The sequence below is a fragment of the Neltuma alba genome, unplaced genomic scaffold (assembly GCF_004799145.2).
Source record: "Neltuma alba isolate B1F8T4 unplaced genomic scaffold, ASM479914v2 tig00011014_pilon, whole genome shotgun sequence".
Classification (NCBI taxonomy): Eukaryota; Viridiplantae; Streptophyta; class Magnoliopsida; order Fabales; family Fabaceae; genus Neltuma; species Neltuma alba.
Genome location: NW_021635767.1, coordinates 27345 through 47523, shown reverse-complemented (window position 1 = coordinate 47523; position 20179 = coordinate 27345). Strand labels below are relative to the sequence as shown.

General features: G+C 32.8%; 2 protein-coding genes and 1 pseudogene across 2 annotated transcripts; 1 reads left to right on the top strand and 2 right to left on the bottom strand.

Annotated features, from left to right (window-relative positions):
- Positions 1-209: 209 nt before the first annotated feature.
- On the bottom strand, positions 210-1378 carry LOC114760733 (uncharacterized; annotated as a pseudogene).
- A 1831-nt stretch (positions 1379-3209) lies between these two features.
- Positions 3210-8294, top strand: LOC114760729 (uncharacterized). Its single transcript, XM_028950022.1, has 14 exons — positions 3210-3605; positions 3787-3884; positions 4004-4090; positions 4198-4363; positions 4475-4564; positions 4679-5203; positions 5576-5718; positions 5811-6008; positions 6131-6221; positions 6334-6502; positions 7127-7237; positions 7329-7431; positions 7586-7670; positions 8148-8294. Exons 1-13 carry the CDS (start codon positions 3480-3482, stop codon positions 7605-7607), a joined length of 1929 nt encoding a protein of 642 aa, XP_028805855.1. The 5' UTR covers positions 3210-3479; the 3' UTR covers positions 7608-7670; positions 8148-8294.
- Positions 8295-10315: 2021 nt separating this feature from the next.
- On the bottom strand, positions 10316-15898 carry LOC114760730 (uncharacterized). Its single transcript, XM_028950023.1, has 5 exons — positions 15586-15898; positions 15461-15505; positions 15076-15378; positions 14791-14966; positions 10316-10858 (listed from the first exon to the last, which is right to left on the bottom strand). Exons 1-5 carry the CDS (start codon positions 15779-15781, stop codon positions 10628-10630), a joined length of 951 nt encoding a protein of 316 aa, XP_028805856.1. The 5' UTR covers positions 15782-15898; the 3' UTR covers positions 10316-10627.
- Between the last annotated feature and the right edge of the window lie 4281 nt (positions 15899-20179).

Genomic DNA, 20179 nt, shown 5'->3' with positions numbered 1-20179 from the left:
GCACTTGAAAAAACTTATGTATATATATATATATATATATATCCAACAATAGTTTCCTTGTTCTTAAAAAAAAAAAATATAAATGCAGGACTAAAACCCCATAAATAATTAAAAAAAAGCATGAATTTCGGGGTACAATAGACCCTATCACATAAAATATAACTATAGTTCATGCTTCGTAGAATATTAACGAAAGCGAGAATACAACTTTAGAAGCCTGACCAGTCCTCTGATACATCCATAAAAATCCAACAATATTTATTCAGTTCTTTAAACTTAGTTAACCTTTTCTCCCTTATTAACAAGCCACGACGGCTTCTGAAGCATCCAAATAACAAAGAAGCCAACCCTGTCCCAATCAAAACAAGCATCCTCCTCATTTGAATACTTCTATTTCCCCTCTTTGATCTCACTTCTTCTATGCTGAAACTCTCCCTCCCTGAATTTCCCATCATACCCTCCTCCACATTCCCATATACCACATACGTCCTATTCTCTTTCCCCACAACCAATGAAGTAGGAAATCTTTTCAGATCAAGGTCTATTTCGTCATACACTTCTCCCTCCATCCATCCATCTTCACTCCTTAAATACCACAGCTTATTCACAGGCGACACCACCAAAACGACGCCGTCACTTCGCAACACGATGTCGTCTGCCACCATCAAATCCTGCTTCATCTGCACTAACTCGCTCGCCTCCCGTCGTTTGCATCAACCTTGAACATTTTGCCCGTATTGGATTGCACCACCAAGAGATACCCCTTGCTGACGTAAGCGATCCCATTCAGGCCGCAGTAGCTATGCGGTGTGTCGCTGTCCACTGGATGCGCCGTGAACTCCGGAGACCCCGAGAATATCGACGTCTCTCCTTTGCTGTTCACCTTCCATATGTAGTTCCCTCCGGAGTTCGTGACGTAGGCGTTCCCCTCGTCATCCACCGTGACGTCGTTTGCAATCGGACGAACGGATCCATCGTCGTCGGGGAGGACGGAGAGGAAGATTCGTTGCCCAGAAGTTAAGTCGTAAGCGGCGAGGGCATCGAACGGAGGGAGAGGCTCCATGGCGTGGACGGCGGCGAGGAGGCGTCTGTTGACTGGATCCACTGTAAGACCCAAGAAGGTGACGTTTTCGGGGAGGGAAGAGTCGAAGACGAAGGTTTTCGCATCACCGGCGTTGCTGACAGTGGCGATGATCCGTTGACGGAGGGATCCTACGAAGAATTGCTGGGTCAGTGGATCCCAAGCAAGGCCTTCTGGGTAGAGATTCGGGAAGCGGAAGTGGATCTTGTGAGGCTTCGGATCAAAGAGAAGAGAAGTAGGAAAGAATAATGAGATCCCGAAGAGGAGGAGGAAGAAGATGAAAGCGATGAATGACATGGTGGGCTGGAGCTAGAAGACTGTGATAAGAAGGTCGCGTTGACTCGTTTGTTGCGTTTCAGTAAGATGGTTTAAGAATTTATATGCGAAATTCTGGGTTGGCGGATATGACAGTTTCTTGTCAAAGAGGCTTCAATTATGGCTTCTTGTCAAACAGGTTCAACTACTGATTTCTTGTCCGCCACTCATCTAATTATTTCTCATAATTTTTAATTTTTTTAAAGTATCTTTATAGATACTTATTTAACCATAATTAAGTAGACGAAAAAGAAAGGTAGTAAGAAAGATAATTATGTTGTTTTAGGAAAAATATATCACATTTTTTATAATTAACTAATTTACCTAACTTCCTTAATCTAATCAAATTAGTTAAATGGATCTTATATAAGAATTCAAAGAGTTTTTTTTTTTGACATTTCTTGTCTGATAATTTTGTTAGTCCGCGGTCCACAGATGTATCTCTCTCCGTAACTATGCTCGTTTTCTACTCTTATAAGAACTTTTTAAAAATATTTTTACATAAATTGAGAGAATTTTTATCATGTATTTATTTTGTATACTGTAAAATTATTTTTAAAATTATAGTTTAAGTTTTACTTAAACACCCCTTAATTGAGGACACTGTATTTACTTTGACGTGATGAAATTTACAATTACCTGTCAAGTTCTAATTCTAAATCTAATTATAATTGCACCGTTGTAATTACACTGTTTATTCATTTAGCTCAAATTCTAATTTAAAAAGGAAAACAATTGTCTAAGTTTTTTAAAACACATGTGATCGAAGAATTTCATATAATATAGGGAATAATATAATAATATGGACTGTTAATATTTTTAATTGTAAAAATAATATTATTCTGATTTTAAACTTTTAAGGCAACTTTCACTTTTGCAAATTGTTTAAAAAATTTTTCTAAACAAATTTACATCTTAACCTTTATTTTATAGTATTAGCAGTTAACCCTTAGTTTATAGCACAAATAAAACAGGCGCATGGAAGAAAACACGGATAACACCCAACATTATGTTATGCTCATTTTACTTTCGATGTGTGGACTTCGGTATCGTATTTTCTTCTTACTGAAAAATAATAACTCACAATATAACTGTGTGAATTCAAATGAAAATTTTATTTTCGAGGCATTTAAATAATCTGAAGCATGGACAACACAAATAATTTATTAAAAATATGTGGGTAAAAATAATTTATTAAAAATATAACGTAAAGGTATAATTCAAATCCAAATAAAATTTTAAAAAATTATTGATCTTAATATACTCTTCCGATTCTTAACATAAGACATAATTAATTAATTTGAGTAAATTAAATATATTAGTTAAACTAGTTCATATGACATACTTCTTCTAAAACATCCTACGCTTCCTCTTCTACTTGATCATTGTTGAGAGAGTATCATCGGGTTAATTTAAAAAAAATGATAAAAATGTGAAATAGATATTATATATAGGACCAATATCAGCTTCTTAATTAGATCTTATATTAAGTATATGAGGAGTAATATAAAATGCACAGAAAAATCACATAATTAGCAATCATAAATTGTGGGACTCAATTGAGAGCTTGCATGATGCATATGCCATCTAGTTTTGAATTTTAAAACGGTGAAACAGAACCAATTTAAAATATTATGGATAAAAATATTTATTTTTAAAATATAAAAGAGTAACAATTTTATTTCCCAACAGTCAGGAGGTTCTCGAAGTCGAAAGATGCGTCGTAACTATGGGTGAAGCAGTCGCGTCGTATCGTCGGATAAAAGCCCCCGAAAATCCCTATTTCCCAAATTAGTTCGGAATTTCAAAATTTCCACTTTTCTTTACATTTCGGTCCCTCCCGCCAATCCTCCATTGAAGGAGGGAACAGTGTGTGTTAAAATTTCACGGTAGATATAATCATATAAATCTGAAATTTCATATTCTCTCTCCATCTTTCCCTGTAAGAAAGAAAGAGCGATACTTGTCTGAAGCCCAAATTTGTGGGAGACATCTCCTAGCTCGCTTTTCTTGTCCAGCGTGTCCTTTCTTACTGGTCTGTCAAACCCCTGGGGCTTTTTCTTTAGGCTCTTGTTGTACCGTCATGGAAGTCTTGGCTCCGCAGCAGCTGAAAGTAGCCAATGAAGTGAAGAAGCGAACTCAGTGCCCAGGAGTTCGAGTCATCGGTGGCCGAATCTATGATTCGGAAAACGGGGTCTGCTGTCACCAGGTATATTGGATGAAGATTTGTAATTTTCTATATTCTTTTCTTCGTTCTTTAATCTTCTTGCAGTTCTTTAATCACGGGAGTAAGTGGGGTTAGGTTTCTTAGTCTAATTATGGAAATAGGTATATTTAGTTGTAGCATCAAGTTCATTTCCATGATACGTTATTTGTTTTCCATGTTGAAGTGCCGTCAAAAAACCAGGGATTTTGCTGCTTGGTGTAAGAATTTGAAAGGGGAGAAGCTTTGTACCATTAAGTTTTGCCACAAATGCCTCCTGAACAGGTTAGCTTCGTTGGTAACATACAACGTGTGTTTTCAGAAATCTTTTGTTTTCATAGAGTGCGAAGGTAAAGTACTTTATATAACCTTGCAAGCTGAGCTCTAGATTTGTGTTGAATTAGATATGGAGAGAAAGCTGAAGAGGTGAATGTGTTGAACGATTGGAAATGTCCTAGGTGCAGAGGCATCTGCAATTGCAGCCTATGCATGTAAGATATTGATGATGTGGCATGTCCTGTTGCATTTTTTTGGTTTCTGTCCGACAGAATTCCATAATTTATGTCTTAGAAATTCTGAGATGAGAGTGATATTCCAGGAAAAGAAGAGGCCATCAACCTACTGGTCAATTAGTGAAAACAGCCAAAGCATCGGGTTTTTCCTCCGTGTCAGAAATGCTTGACGTGAAAGGTCCCGATAATATAACATCCGCCAATATTCCAAACGTTGTTGTTTCGCCTATAAAGGCTATTTCTTCCAAAAAGGCATGCTATTGTTCATCTCATTACTCTTATCAACTGTGTTGCAGCTGCCAAAGCCATGTGCTTAAATGGTTCATTGATCTCCTCGTCGCTCATATTTCATCCTTATTGCAGGATCTAATGATTGATCTTAATATTTCAAATTCTGATATGGAGGTTAAGAGTAATGCAGTTTCGCCTAAAATGCCATGCGGCTCAGGCAAGGTTTGATGGCTATTCTCTGTCTCAATTCTTCTTAGATCACAGACTAATAGCTCGTATACTTCACTGCATATTTGGGTTGATTTTTTATTTTTTATTTTTTTTGGGGTCCCGTAGGAGCTTGTGGTTGCTCTGTCACCGAAACATGGCAAGGAGAACTCTCTAGACAGAAATAGTGGTTTAAACTCTCAGAAGGCATTGCCTAACTCTAAGAAAAGACCTAAAAAAACAAAGCGGGAAGGGCTAAAGGAAATACGTAATGGCAGCAGAGTAAATGATGCTTGCCAAAATGGGAGCACGAAAAAGGTTAAAACTTGTAATGAAGTTCCATTTGAGGAAACAAAACAAAACGCAACTGAGGATATCATTCAAGCAGGGAAGAAACGAAATAAAATGAAAGAGAGAATGAAGGTTTCTAGGACTTCAAATGACGTTTCCTTAAATTCTGATGAGAATGATGTGAAAGAAGAAATGAACAAACAGAATTGCGAAGACGGTGTCAACCCTCAGAATAAAGAAATGGACAAAGCCATCTCTTTGCCACCGGGCTCTCTTTTAACCAGTATACTAGACCTTGAATTGCCACCCGAAGATGTTGGTCATGCATTGCAGTTCTTGGAGTTTTGCACCGCTTTTGAGAAGGTATGTCTTGTGTCTGATTCTATTAGCTTTTGGGATAGAGGGTAATTGTTGTCGGTATGATAGCACTGTAACAAAATATATCTTCTAAGTAGTTCACGAATCAAATGTATACTGTTAAGATAGTTCTTTGAAGGCTCTGCCCTTATAATACCAAATTGCGACAATTTCCTATGATTAATCAGATAGCATACAGATAGTATACAGGTCCAGTGTCAAGTTTATCTTTTGATGGATGTTCCTCAAAAATGCTGAAAGCATTCAAGGCAGCACATGATTCTCAATATGTCATTATATTAGCTTTGAAGAAATAATTTCTGTTTGGCATATTAATTATGCTGACTGTTTTGAATATTTCCTGTGGCCTACCGTCAGATTCTTGATATGAAGAAAGGAGAAGCTGAAGCCATCCTAGAAGAATTAATATGCATACAAAGTGCTCCCACTAGACACAAGACCTTAGTAGTTCAGTTCTATATCAGATTGTTGACTCTAATACTAAGTGAATCAGGAGATGGGTATGGGTGTATTTATTCAAGCTTTATTTTGGAAGGTCCTACTCTTTTATTTACTTGAATGACGTTTGACCATCTGAATCTCTTTGTTGCAGGTCTCCTTCCTTAAAATCGTTGAGCGGAAAACATTCATGGTGGGAAGCTCTCAGAAATATAATATCTGAATCTGATGTTGTGCCAAAAGCATTGCAGCTAGATAGTCTTGAAGAAGGAATTGATGGCTATTATAATTTGAATTTATCAAATAAGCTTAAGTTATTGAATTTTCTTTGCGATGAAGCTTTGGACACAGAGTAAGTAATCAGGAAATAATCTGAGACAACTATGCTATGATATGATCTCCCCCCCCCCCTTTTGTCCTTCTTATTGTCTTGGTTTTCTTTGGAGTGATTTGTAATTTACAAAATCTGTCCAGGACTATAAGGAGTTTTATTGATGAGCAACACTCAAAATTTGCTGAAAGTGCAAAAGAAGCAAAAATAAAAGTTGCTGCAGCCAAGGAAAAGGTAGTGTCATACTTGATTGGACATCTTTTGTGGTTGTATTTTATATATATATATATATATATATATATTTCAAAAGTTGTTGCCATATTTTTTGGATTTATTTTATCTGCAGGAAAGAAGTCTTAAGCAAAAAATGAAGGATGACGTGGCTAGAGCCATTATTGCGAACAATGGTGCTCCCCTTTCAATTTCAGAGCATGAAGGTCTTGTTAGAGAGATAAAAAGTGAGGCAGCTCGTGCTCATGCTAAGATGCTTGAGGCAAAAGGCCTGATTCCTAAAAGTATGTTGTGTTTCATAAGATTTTGTGTTCATACCATTTTCCAAAGTTCATGCCCACCCAAAGGCCTCATTCTTCCATCTTTGGTCAAAGTTTGGGTGGGTGTGCATGGATCTAGAATTTTAAGATCATCCAAGTTACAATATAGTAATAACTAACGCAAACAAATAAGATAAATTAAGATGCTTATAGTTTTAACTTAAACTAATGGTGTGTGACAAACACCTATTGGCATCCGATCATACTCTTATTCTTCAATTCACAACTAGTATTCTCCTTAAGTAGTTTTTTTCACCAAATAAAAAGATAATTGGTCTTGAATAAGTAGTTTCCAAATTATTTTCTGTTGATTGAGACATAAAGCAAGATGATTTAGTATGAGTGTTCTCAGATTTTCCATATTCTTATTGGATATGTGATTAAAATATAAACCCTATTTTAACCATCCACAGTGGGGCCGAATTTAGTAAGTTAACAGTGTGCTTAAAAGAGGCAAAAAGAGAAAAATGCATGTAAATAAAACTTCTTTCCGTCTTGCTAGAGAGTAGGGAATACACGTAGTTAATGAATATTTCCATCATTTTATTGTAATGACTGGTTGTTTTTACTGTTACTATAACTACACAGTGAAACAAAGATCTGATGCTGTCCGAACTGAACCTGTGCTACTGGATAGTTGTGGCCGGGCATTTTGGAGATTAAAATGTTATACTGATGAATATGCCGTTTTGTTGCAAGGTAATTTTTGATTTGTGCTAGTTTAAATTATGTGCATAAACCATTACGGTTTGGCATCTAGCAAAATTTTAAAAGATTTTGGCATGCACAGAAATTGAATTTCAGGATAAAGATGCTGCAGCAGCAGCAGATGAGAGGTGGTTTGTTTATGGCACTGAACAGAAGCACGATATTGAGGCGTACATTTCTTCAAGGTGAGCTCATTTATTTTTCAAACTAAATTGTTCTAATTGCTTAGATATATTGTTCTCGTTGTTGGAGAGGCTATGTTTGTTCGGGGACATGGTTGTAATGATTACTATATGATAACCCGAGCTTAATATATATGATTTTTGTCATTGATTGTAGGGCTAAAAGACCTAGAATTTGAGACTTTTGTTGCACCGTTCCAAGTGAAAGAAGTGAAGCAAATATGCAGGTTTTTGTATGGTTGGTAATACTCTGATCTGGATTTTGTTGCCATACTCTGATATTCTCCATAACTGCTTCTTGTTTAAAGTACATATCCATCTGGGAAAAGGTTGAAGTGGTACTGCTAGCTAGTCACTGATAACAAGATAATTGCATCATTTATGGTTAAGCTTGGATATGGTGAAACTGAATCGTAGGTAGATTTTCTATTTCCTTATTAGGTGTCCCCAAAGGGACTTCCATTTACATTTCTTGAGGTGTACACGGGAATATGGATTCTCTCCATATTTTTTTTATCAATACTTCTCTCTGTACGTAATTTATTTTGTTTATTTAATTGTCGATTTGGTTCAACACTAGCTAACTGTAGCAAACTAAATGCACTATTCATTTAATTACTACAATAAAGAAGCATTTTGATCTTGTTTTCATAAGTATTTAAGTGATAACAATAAATGAGGCTGATACTGACGTTAAGTTTTTTATACTTCTTCCCTAGTGGAGCGAGAAGCCAGGAAGATAGTGAAGATATTGTTTCTCATCTTTTGCTATATTCAATGTAAGCTTTCAGTTAATGATAGAAACATGAACCACAGGTGTGTAGGTATATGTTTTGCAATGTAATTACAAGCTATAGTGTTTGTAATATCAACCTGTGATTATATGTAATTGTAGGCATCAAATGGACAATTCCTTGTACCTATAAATTGCATCTAACTACTTGAATCTACAGGACTAGATATAGATTTCTTACTTTGCTTGAAGTTTAAGGAATGAGTCGCTTGCATGATAGTTTGCTATTATTTATATTGTATTGATATGTTGATGGATTGATGTTTCTGAATTTATTTTGCATATAAATAAACACATGCGTTGCTCGGAAGGTTCCGTCAACTTCATTCTGGGCTTCGTGTTCTTGGATACTTCTTGTGATCGAACCTATGAATTTTATTAAAATCTTAGACTGATAATTTAAAATTTTTAATCTTAATGGATGAATTCCTGACATTTTTTTAAACAAAGTATATTTCTTTTAGAAGGGGAATCATATTTTTGTTTCACAAGACATTAATCAATTAATTTTTTGTTTCTAAAAACATTTTTATTAATTTTTTTATGTCCTGCTTCTAGACATGGGCTAAAAACGCAGCCCAAATAGTTCTAAGTATTTATCAGGCCCAAAACTACAAAAGTACTTTTAAAAGTGTTTTTATACAAATTAAAATAAAATTCATCTCACATATTTATTTTTTAGAGAAAATAGATTTGTCAGTCCTTGTAATTTCGTTGGATTTTGAATTAGATCCTTTTAGTTTTATTTTTTTTTATTGAATCCTTATACTTTGTTCTGTTAAAGCTATAGATCCTTCTTTCAATAAATTCTCAAAATACCGTTAGTTGGTTTCTCTCCCCCGTTAAAAGCAGGTGGCTCTTTATCGTCAGCCATAACCAGTTCGATGATGATGCCGAGAAGGAGACCTCTTTCTTCAAGTGGTCTGCTTTTTCATCAATATCAGCGTGTCGCTTCTATGTTGTGGACGTCGATACTAATCAATGAAGGTTATGTGCAATCCTGCACATTTGTCCAAGACTCTAGCCCAGCAGCTCCCATTAGACCCTTCTATCCAATCACCATGTATTATTTAATATCTTGTTTTGTTACTACCTCTGCACACTATTTTATGAAAGCCTTTTTTCTTAACAACGTTGTGGGAGTTTGATAGTTTCTTTCAAACTTTTGTTTTGAGACCCTTGCGTTATCCCATGAAAGAGCGTTAATTTTTTAGTTTCAAATGCTCATGACCTTTGGCAATATTAATTTATGATTTTAGATTGATCAATGCCAAAAAAGTAATAATAGTTATTAGAGTTTTAGGGATGAGGCTGTTTGAAGTGGCTAGAAATTAAGGATGATGACCACCTAGTCTGCAACACCCAAAGACCCCGTCATTTCCACGTACCTCTTTGCTCAAAGATCCTGCCTTCACGAGTTGGAACCCACTAGTAGGATCCTACACGTGTCAGCCCCACCTCCTCCCCTCTTCGGAGCAGGCTCATTGCTGGAGAAGCAGCATAGAAGAGGCATGCCAATATTGATGGAAAACAACCGGTTAAAGAAGGAGCTCTTCTCCTTCTGGGTGTCATCATTGAACTGGTCATGGATGATGAGAGAGAGAGAGCGATTAACGGTGTTTTGAGAAGTTATTAACGAAAGGACTTATGGCTTTAACGGAACAAAGTATAAGAATTCAATAAAAAGAAATAAAATTAGAGGGACCTAATTCAAAATCCAATGAAACTATAAGGATTGACAAATCTATTTTCCCTATTTTTTAATTATAAAATTATTTTTAAAATTATGGTTTTTTTTTTTTCCTAACACCTCATTAAACTCAAATTCTCCACTTCCACATCGCCTTCTGTCTTCCCCTTCACTATGGGAGTAAGCTTTGTATAATGAATCTTGGACAAACGAATCAGTCCATTTGGCCCAAATAACACTAGGCGCTTCCATCAAGATTTTTTTTTTTTTTAAACTTAAGTTTGTGAACTCAGATTTTTATTAAAAATATAACGGATACATGAGTTATGACCAAAAAAAAAAGTCCGTCTAAAGGGTAAATTTAGTATATATGCTAACTAGGAAGTTGTAAAAATGATTGATGATTTAAAAAGAACAAGAGGGAGATATCATATCACATCAAAAGGCAAAAACAAAAATGAATCACGTGAAGCCCAAGCTGTCACCTAAGTTTCACCACAACCAAACAAACTTACATCAAATAATTCACACCTCTCCCTATTTTCCATAGAACAACACGAAAATTCCACTAATTAAACTAAACAAACTTCAAACTAACTCTTCATCTTTTGCTTTCTCTATCTATCTTCCCCACAAAGAACCTAAAAGAGAGAGAATCTCTTGATGACATCTTGGTCTCTTTTTGTTTTCTTGTTTTTCCCAAACCTGGGTTTTGTTCAACAAGGTTTAAAATGATGATGAGTGGGGAAGACATTGTTGTGGTATTTTCTGGGTTTGTTGGCTGTCTTATGATGATTTCTGAGGAATCTGTTGGTCATCCATGTCCAAGAAAAGCAGCCAGCTTGTTGCTTCCTCCTGCTGCTACAAAGTTGATCCTCTTTTTGATCTCTCTGTGTTGTTGTCACTCTCTCTGTCTCTTCTGTTTCTTTCACTTTCTCTTCTTCCACCTGCATTTATTCAAATCATCATGGTCCATCCTAACATCATTTTCAATATTCTTCATCTCTTGAATTTGAATTTAACTCAAGAACAATTCTTCTAGTGTTTGAGTTTTCACTCGCACCCTATTTCAAAAATCATCCTCATTCATTGTTTGTTCCTTTTGACTTGTCAATTGTCTGACATTATCTATAGTACTAAGTAGTAGGTGAAAAAAAAGTCATTTTGGAGCCTGAAAATAAATCTACCGTTTAACTAGGCCTAATCTTTGTAAATATAGTATTTTAATCCACTTTTTCCTTAATAATTATCATTTTTCTAAAATTAAATTGACTTACATTATAAGTTGATACTCTTCCTGTCATTAATATAAGACCCATTTAACTAATTTGATTAGATTAAAGAAGTTAGGTAAGTTAGTTAATTATAAGAAATGTGACACGTTTTTCCTAAAACACCATAATCATCTTTCTTAATACCCCTTCTCCCTCTTCTACTTGATTATGGTCAATGGAATATCTATAGGGGTAATTTAGAGAAAATTGATAAACATACGAAATGAGTCTTATATTTAAGACCAAAACTAACTGAACAATTGGGTCCTATATTAAAGATCGGAGGAGTATATAATCAAATACTATATGAGGGTATTTTTAAAAGATCAGGTCAAATGTGTTTAATTAACAAATTAATCTCACTTTCTTGGTCTACCCAAATTAATTAAGCAACTCCTATAGTAAGAATCAAAGAAATTTAAAAAAAAAAAAAATACCATCCGGTATCTAATTCAAGTTGAGTTTAAGGAGGGTCTCAAGCATGTCTTCTGGATACACATAAACTTGAACCTAAGTCATCTCGTATGATTGAGTGAAACTTAATTCTTTTTATTAGGACCAACACAAATCAGCAAGGTTTATTAATTTTTACAATTTCGATATCTCTCTTTTATTCAATTAATTATTAATTAAAAGTGTTGATAAAGCTTACAAACAGTCACATGAGGAGTAAATTTTCTGCTCACATCAAAATCAACACTAGAGTATGGACCATAAGTCATAGTCGTATCCTTTTCAACTTTGGCATTTCCAGATTTAAACAGAATAACAAACAGGCCAATTCAATAAGATAGAAATCCTATAATTACTACTACTTCCGGTCCTTAATATAAGATCTTATTTGACTTTTATTTTAGTCCTAAATATAATATCCAAATCCACTTTGTCTTCCATATTTATGTTTTTTTTCCCTCCAAAGTAGTCACTCTAACAATAGTGGTTATAGCCAATACACTTGATCATTAAGGATATTTTAAGAAAGACAACACATATTTATTACAAATAACTAACTTAACTTCTTTTCTTAATCTTTTCAAATTAGTCAATATATTATATTGTTCACCAATCAGAAAAAAAAAACACATAATTTGCATATACCTAAAACGCAAATGGAAGGAAAACAAAAAAAAGGAATCTATCTATGCTAAATTACATTCACCTATATCCTAAACTATAAAACCTGCCCTCACACATTTCATCAATTTCAAAAATATTTCAGTGACACTCATATGTTAAAAACTTAGAAGAAGTGAATGGAACTTAATTATTATCCATCGGTCTAATCCAAAAGAGCCATATAATGTACACACACATATATCCCAAACTCCAATAAAGGCAGTATATGATACGCATGCGTGGATAAAGGCAGTAAAATGTTGAAGAAGATGTAATAATTGAGGAAGTTTTTAGGATATATTCCAAAAGAAGAAACAGTAGAACGACAGTGTATGGGCATTTTCAGTTGTCCTCTCAGTGCATACATACATGTGTGTACTTTCACCTAAGACAAAGGAGAGAAAGACCAAAGGAGGCCAAAAAAAAAAAAAAACTACAATTTATCTTTAACTATGCAAGTTATTATTATACTCTCTTCAAATTTTGCACAATTTCATTTTCATCAATCAATATGTACAGTTAAAAAAACTAGATAATCATAGTTTAGTAATGCTTGGCAAAAAAAAAAATCATAGCTTATGAATAGTAAAATTTTAAGGTTAAATTGTGTATCATGTATTCTAAAAATTGAAAAAATGTTGTAATGTATTGTACATATATAAATATTCTGTATTCCAACCAAGGTTATTACTCCTCTGGTCCTCTTTATAGAACAGAGAGCAGAGAGAAGATTTTTTTTTTATTTTTTTTATAAGTCATTTCATTAAATTTTTATCATGAATGTACTATTTATAGGACCATAGTGTAAGTAATTATTTCTTTTGAAAAGTGTATATATTAAGTAAAGGGAAAGTTGAAAAATTATTATATTTTAATATAAAATTAATACATTTTAAGGTTTTTCTTGTTTTGTGTAAAATATACTAAAAATCCCTTATAAATAAGACTAAAGGAGTATCTAGTAAGAAGCTAGATATCCTCAAAAAAGCCTTTAAGTATATAAAAGAAAAATCATGTTTGGACCACTTTCCTACTATTGAGACTGCACAATTATTATATCCCTTCAGCCTTTCACATAGATTTTAAGGAACGGCAGAAGTAATAATTATTCACACCATAATCAATTAGAGTTACACCAGTAATCATTAGAATAATATAATTCAATTAAAATATATAAAAATATTCAAATATAATAACAAAAAGAATAAAATTTAAACAAAAATATATTAATTCACAAGTAAAAAACGCTAGAAGCATAATGATAGTTTTTAAGGAACTGTAAATCAAATCCGTCATTAAACTGGTTAAAATAATGATTCAAACCATAATCAATTAGGAATTACACCACTAATAATTAAAATAATATAATTGAATTAAAATATGTAAAATATTCATATATAATAACAAAAAGAGTACTATTTAAATAAAAATACATTAATTCACAAGCAAATAAATAATTTATATATAAACCACACATAATCCTAAAAAACAGAGCTACTAAAACATAAACCTAATTAACTATTATTTGAAAAAGAAAACTCAAAATGTTCAGGCTTAATAATGTGAGGAAAACATAAAATCCAACTCAGCATCTCAGTTGACCAGTTTAAAACTCTTAATTAATTAGACTGGTCAAGGCATTAGTTCACTAATTCACTACTTTGACCGATTGACTTGGGTTATCTTTTAATACAATATACGAATTTTTAATACTCTTGTTAGTAATGATGACCATTTATGGTCATAATTCTAACAACCCTTTTCTTCTAATTTTGAATGGAGATATAATTGAAAACATTTATTAATTGTTATAAAAATAAGATATATATATATATATACACACACACAATTTTTATTTATAATTGAGACAGAAAGGAGTATAATTGAATAGATGATATGAACATTATAATTCAAAGAAAAAAAAAGTGGAGACAAGAAGGGCCATGTGCACATGCAAAGAGAGGGACCAATACAAATATGTCTCCAAGTACCACATTTTGGAAGGCAACAATCTCATTTATTGTCATCTAATTCATTTTGGATTCTCTCTTCTCTCTATCTCTCTCTTTCTCTCGGGAAATGCAAACACTACTTCCTGCTTCCTCTCTCTCTTTCTCTCTTCCTCTCTCCTTCGACATATCTCCCAAACAAGTTAATTTTTGTATTTTGCTTTTTTGGATTCTTCCTCACATATGGTTCAAATTCAAAACTTGCCCATTTCTCAGAAAATGTTTCGTTGCCTATCTATTTCTGCAATAATCATAATAATCCAAACCATCTTGCATTAATGGCAAAGACAGACATATCTTTCCTCTCTCAAACACATGAAATTTCGGTCATAAAGATTCGCCACTCGTGAGCCAATGAACAGTAAACTAGCTAACCAGCAATGAACTTCATGTTTCAGAATCTTCAGTACTATTTTATTACCTCTGCCAGGGTCAAACCCAAGAAAAACGAAAAAGCTCAGTAATTCAAACCCTACATACCTCGTCTTCCTCGGATTTGGTTGTTTTTGAATTTGAAACTGGCGATGATTCTCCTACTCGCTTGATTGATCTCTCTATAATCGAAGGTGTTGAAGCTGGACTCGGACTGCTTGAACTCAGATATGGCGGTGTACTCTGAGTTCCCACATCTCTTGTCCTTCCCTCCTTCTTCATCTCTGCACACACACACATATATATTATATAACAAGTGAATTATTGAAGAGTAATTTATAGAAGAGGGATTGAATGTGGAACTCAAAGGGTGTTATATATAGAATGATGAACCTGAAAGAATAGGGAATTGCATGGTGAAATCTTGGGTTGTGGAAGATGATAATGGAGGCTTTGATAATGGAAGGTGGGTGGAGGAAGAGAAAACAAGAGGAGCAGACATGGTGAATCTGTTGGAGGAGTTTCTGAAGGACCTTCCACTACTGATGAGAGATTTTGCAGATAAACATTCCAATGGAACTTTCCCGGAAAGTGGATTGCAGATATATTTCTCAGCTTCGTTCCACTTGGAATTCAAAGCCAATCCTTCTGGAGACGAACACTCCCAAGTATGATACACAGACCTTGCTTGCAATGCTGCAAATTATAATTAACTAATTACTTCAATTATTACTGGAAGAAGAATCATCATTGTTTTTGTTGTTGATGATTCCATTACCTTTGAGAGCAGTGGAGAAACAATAGGTGGAGGGGTCGATTTCATCTGGAAGACAGAAAATGAAGGAAAGTGAGGGGAAACGAAGAGATAGAAGAAAGAAAACGAACACACACACACACACACACCTTTGAAAGCGTATCCAGGAGAAGAAGCGGTGCTGGAGACGGTGAAGTTTGATCGGAAAGACCTGGAATCTTCTCTGAAGAACCTTCTGGACATGGTGTTATGGCGAGAGATGCGAGCCTTGTTGTTGCAGGCGGAGGAGTTCCATTCTGAGAGATTCAAGTCAGAATCGTCGTCTCGGAACCTTGAAGACTCCATTATTGGAGGAAGAAGAGGAGGAGGAGGAAGAAGAAGGCAATCAGAACAAAGAGAAAGTGAAAGTTGTGGTCTAAAGCAAGAGGAGAGGCATGCCTAGAGGAGCACTTCTCTGCAAAGTTGTTGTGTGTCTCTGCCAGTTTTCCTCTTTCGCTTTTCATGTCTTCCTTATATTCAATTTTATCAAATTAAAGTATAATCATCAAGTTATTAAGCTCTTCTATTATCATTGAGTAAGATATTAATATGTAATATAAAATTTAAAAAAATACCTAATATAAGAATTAATTCTAGGATTGGATTCCATCATAAATATAATACGTTAATCTTTTTTGCCTCTTTCATTTATTATTATTTTTCTAAATTAGCTCACCTGATGACTTATAAATTAATATATAATACGATATTATATAAGATTATTTTAGTAAAATCATGTCACATTTATTATAATTTACTTATTTATTTTACTTTCTTACCGTATCCAAATTAGTTAAGTAGTGTTTATATTAAAAATTATAAAGAGAATATTATTTACATGAGGCATAATGCATTTCATTTTAGCTCCTAAAAACACAAGTGATATTATTTGTCTAGAAAATGACCGAAATGATTTAATTAGGAGTTTAATTAAATTCGAATAATGTTGACACATAAAGGGGACCATCTAAATCTTTTCAAGATTCGACTGAGTTCGACTGTAAAAATTGTTTCAACTTTTTAAGCTCTTTCCTTTAAAATTTTCTAAAGCTTAAAGCATTCCATGTATAGGTTCCCCTTTAATTTTCCCAATATTTTCTACACTAACTTATTTATTTATTTACTTCAAAGAAACAGGAAGCGCTTAGATATAGACAGATATAGTGGGCCACTCAAACACACAGAGAATTTCCTCATATCGGTCTAAGGCCACTTCACTTTAAATGATAGAATCAATATATTCTTTTCATTGTTTTTAAAAAAATGTTTTGGCCAGTTTGTTTTTTTTCGGAGGCATGCAAAAACAAAACAAAAAAACTAATATTTGTTGTCATAAACAATGTGATATATATATATATATATGTTATAACCGGTCTTAAAGATAAGAACTAGTTTATTGTATAATTTAAACTATAAATTAATTCTTATATCTAGGACGGGAGATATTATTACAAAATTGTGGATAAGTTCTATCTCCTAACATCAGCCTATGCTTAATCCATAAGGTCAAAGGTCTAAGTTTTTGTTTGTCCAAAAGAAAAAGGGACTAATTTTTTATAATTGTGACTGCATGAGGAAGTGCCTTAAATATGTGAACATGTGCAAATAATAATGAAGCGTATAATTGCTACTCCTCAGGTCTTCCCTGCGAGGCAGGAAAAGAAGATTTTTTTAATTTTATCTGTAAATCACATTATTAAATTTTTTTATATGAATGTACAATCTAGATTTTGTTTTCATGAAGTATAGTGTATATTAGATATGAGAAGAGTTGAAAAATTATTAAATTTTAAGGCAGAGTTAATAAAGTTTAAGGTTTTTAATTTATTGATTCCAGTTAAAACATGTTGGGAGTGACTTGTAAATAAAAATAGATGAGCTTATTTATAAATTATTTCTAACATGTTTTATTAAAAACTAAGAAAAATTTTAAATCTCATTAATTTTATCTTAAAATTTAGCACCTTTTCAACTTTATCCCTATTTAATATATATATTTTTCAAGAAAATAGTAATATATAAAATAATAGATCAAAATAAAATAATACATTCATATTAAAAATTTAATAATACGACTTATAAATTAAAAAAAAAAAACTTACCTTTTTAACTTACAAATAGAATCAAAGGAATTCACAGGAATCAAAACGGGCAGGGGATAGTGTTAAGGGAAATTTAGTTAAAAGTCCCCTCTTTCACAAAGTAATTAGGAAATGGGACCTGCAATAAATACAAAGGTATGGGTATGAATCTCTCAAATATCAATAAGTGTAGTAGGAAAAATACTATATTACCTTGATGGATGCTAATTGCATATGATTGATTCTAATTGTATATGATGGATACCTAATTATATATGAGATCTTATTGCATATTATGGATCCTAATTACAGATTATTGATCCAAAGTTACATATTGTTAATTCTAATTACATATTGTAAATACCTAGTTACATATGGTATCTTATTGCATATAATTGATCTAAAGTTGCATAGTGGTGATTCTAATTGCATATATAAATACTTAGTTGCATATAAGACCTTATTGCATATCACAAATCATAATTGCATATTGTTGATCTAAAGTTGTATATGCCTAATTCTAACTGCATATTGCAGATGCTTAGTTGCATATGAGACCTTATTGCATATCACGGATTCTAATTGTACATCATTGATCCAAATTTGCATACTGCTGATTCTAATTGCATATATGTTACTATTTAGATAAACAAATTCTTTTACATAGTACTCCTAAACAAATTCTTATCTACGAATGCTAATTGCCAATGACGGATTCCACTTCCATCATGTTAATTTGTAGATAAGAATTTGTTTGTGAGTACCACGCAAAAGAATTTCTTTATGTAAATTTGGATCAATGATATGCAATGTGAATCACCAATATGCAACTTTGTATCAATTATACATAATTAGGATATGTAATATACAATAACATATCATATGCAACTAGATAGCAAGTTTGAATCAACGATATGTAATTAGGATCCGTAATAAATAATAAGATCTCATATGCAACTAAGTATCCACCATATACACTTAGGAACCGTGATATACAAATGAGGATTCGTCATATGCAATTAGCATCCATTAGGATAATATGATCTTTTTCCTATCACATATTGATATTTGAGGGGCTCATACCTTTATATTTATTATAGGTCCCATTTTCTAGTTAATTTTCAAAGAGGGACTTTCAACCAATTTTTCCTAATGTTAATTCATTTAATGTGTATGTACAGTATATATATAAATAAAATGAAATGGGGGAAGAGAGAAAAGGTGGGGGGTATGGCTCGACATTGATAGTTCACCCTTTTTTCGGAAGTCTTACTTCTAAAAAAGGCAACATTAGACTTTATTTATACCTTTTCTTCAAACATATTTTACACTAATTAAATCCAATAATCTAAGGAATGAGTGAAACTATTTGCAACTCATGAATAATGCTTTAATAAATTACCTATATATATTGATATATTTATTTTCATATGTTCAAAATTACAAATCCACATTCTTAACCTGTCAAAAAGAAGTGAATGATGCTGATATTTTAAAAAGTAAAGAAGTAAATAGACGTAAACAAATAATATTACAAATATTTGTGGTAATATTAGAGAGAGAGAAAGAGAGAGGGGTTTGACGTTGATATCTCGTTCTTTTTTGTAGCGTTGCTTCTAAAAAGGGTAGCAATAGACTTTATTTTTGCCTCTCGATCAAGCATGTTTGCAACTTTACACCAACTTCTATATTAATTTCTGGTTTTATGTTTTTAATAATAATATGAACTTTCTTAAGTAAATTCTTTTTATCGAATATACATATTTAGAATACAAAAGAAAACTGAAATATATAAATATTATAAAATTAAACTTGTGATTGTGACAACAGCATTTCTCCATCTGAAAAAGCTCATGAGATATCAATGAAGTTTTTAAACTGATTTTATCCCTGTGTGTGGGTAACATAAAATATAATTCACAGCAAAACATGAGCTAAAACCTTTCAAATGAAAAAGCAAAAGAGGGAGAATTACACCAAAATTTTAAGAAAAGAAAATAATTATTAAAAAGTATTAATAACAAGTGAAAAGTTGTCAATAGACTGATAGTTATAAGTTTCAAGACTAGACCACATTTACCATTTCTTGCTCAAACGTTTATACCCAAAAAAATAAAGGAGTTTCTTGCTGAAATGGTGTCATGGACGTTGCTTCACCTAGTTTTTCAGTTATAACAGTTACTCTCTCGTGTCTCTCTCCTTTAAAACCTCATTAATGTGAATAAAGTTAAAAAATTTATTAATTTAAGATAGATTTAATGAATTAACTGTAATTTTTTGACACGTGTGTGAATTAATTGAAAATGCCCTATGATAAGAATAGGAGGGAGCACAACAACAAATCTCCTACAATATTGCCAATTAACTGAAAAAATATATATTCACCAGAATATTGAAGTTTTTTTTTTTTTTGGGCCTGACATATATTGAAGTTGAGATAGCACAAAATTAAAACAAAGTTTTTAGATTACCAAAATAAAATGAATGTCTGGAACTAAATTGATAGAGAGATGAAAAGAGTGTTTTCTTAGTAACACATTTCTTTATAGACATCTCAGATTTGCAAGTGACACATTTTATTTGGCCAAAGATGCAAATTTTGTTTAAAATATTTAATCAAAAT

Bases quoted from the DNA above. Each gene is read 5' to 3' on its own strand.
- LOC114760729 (XM_028950022.1), top strand. From the start codon at position 3,480: ATGGAAGTCTTGGCTCCGCAGCAGCTGAAAGTAGCCAATGAAGTGAAG. The intron at 4,091-4,197 runs GTAAGATATTGA...GTGATATTCCAG, and splicing joins TGCAATTGCAGCCTATGCAT to GAAAAGAAGAGGCCATCAAC. The intron at 4,565-4,678 runs GTTTGATGGCTA...GGGGTCCCGTAG, and splicing joins TGCCATGCGGCTCAGGCAAG to GAGCTTGTGGTTGCTCTGTC.
- LOC114760730 (XM_028950023.1), bottom strand. From the start codon at position 15,781: ATGGAGTCTTCAAGGTTCCGAGACGACGATTCTGACTTGAATCTCTCA. The intron at 14,967-15,075 runs GTTCATCATTCT...GTGTGTGTGCAG, and splicing joins GCAATTCCCTATTCTTTCAG to AGATGAAGAAGGAGGGAAGG. The intron at 10,859-14,790 runs GTATGTAGGGTT...GAATAAATGCAG, and splicing joins CCAAATCCGAGGAAGACGAG to GTGGAAGAAGAGAAAGTGAA.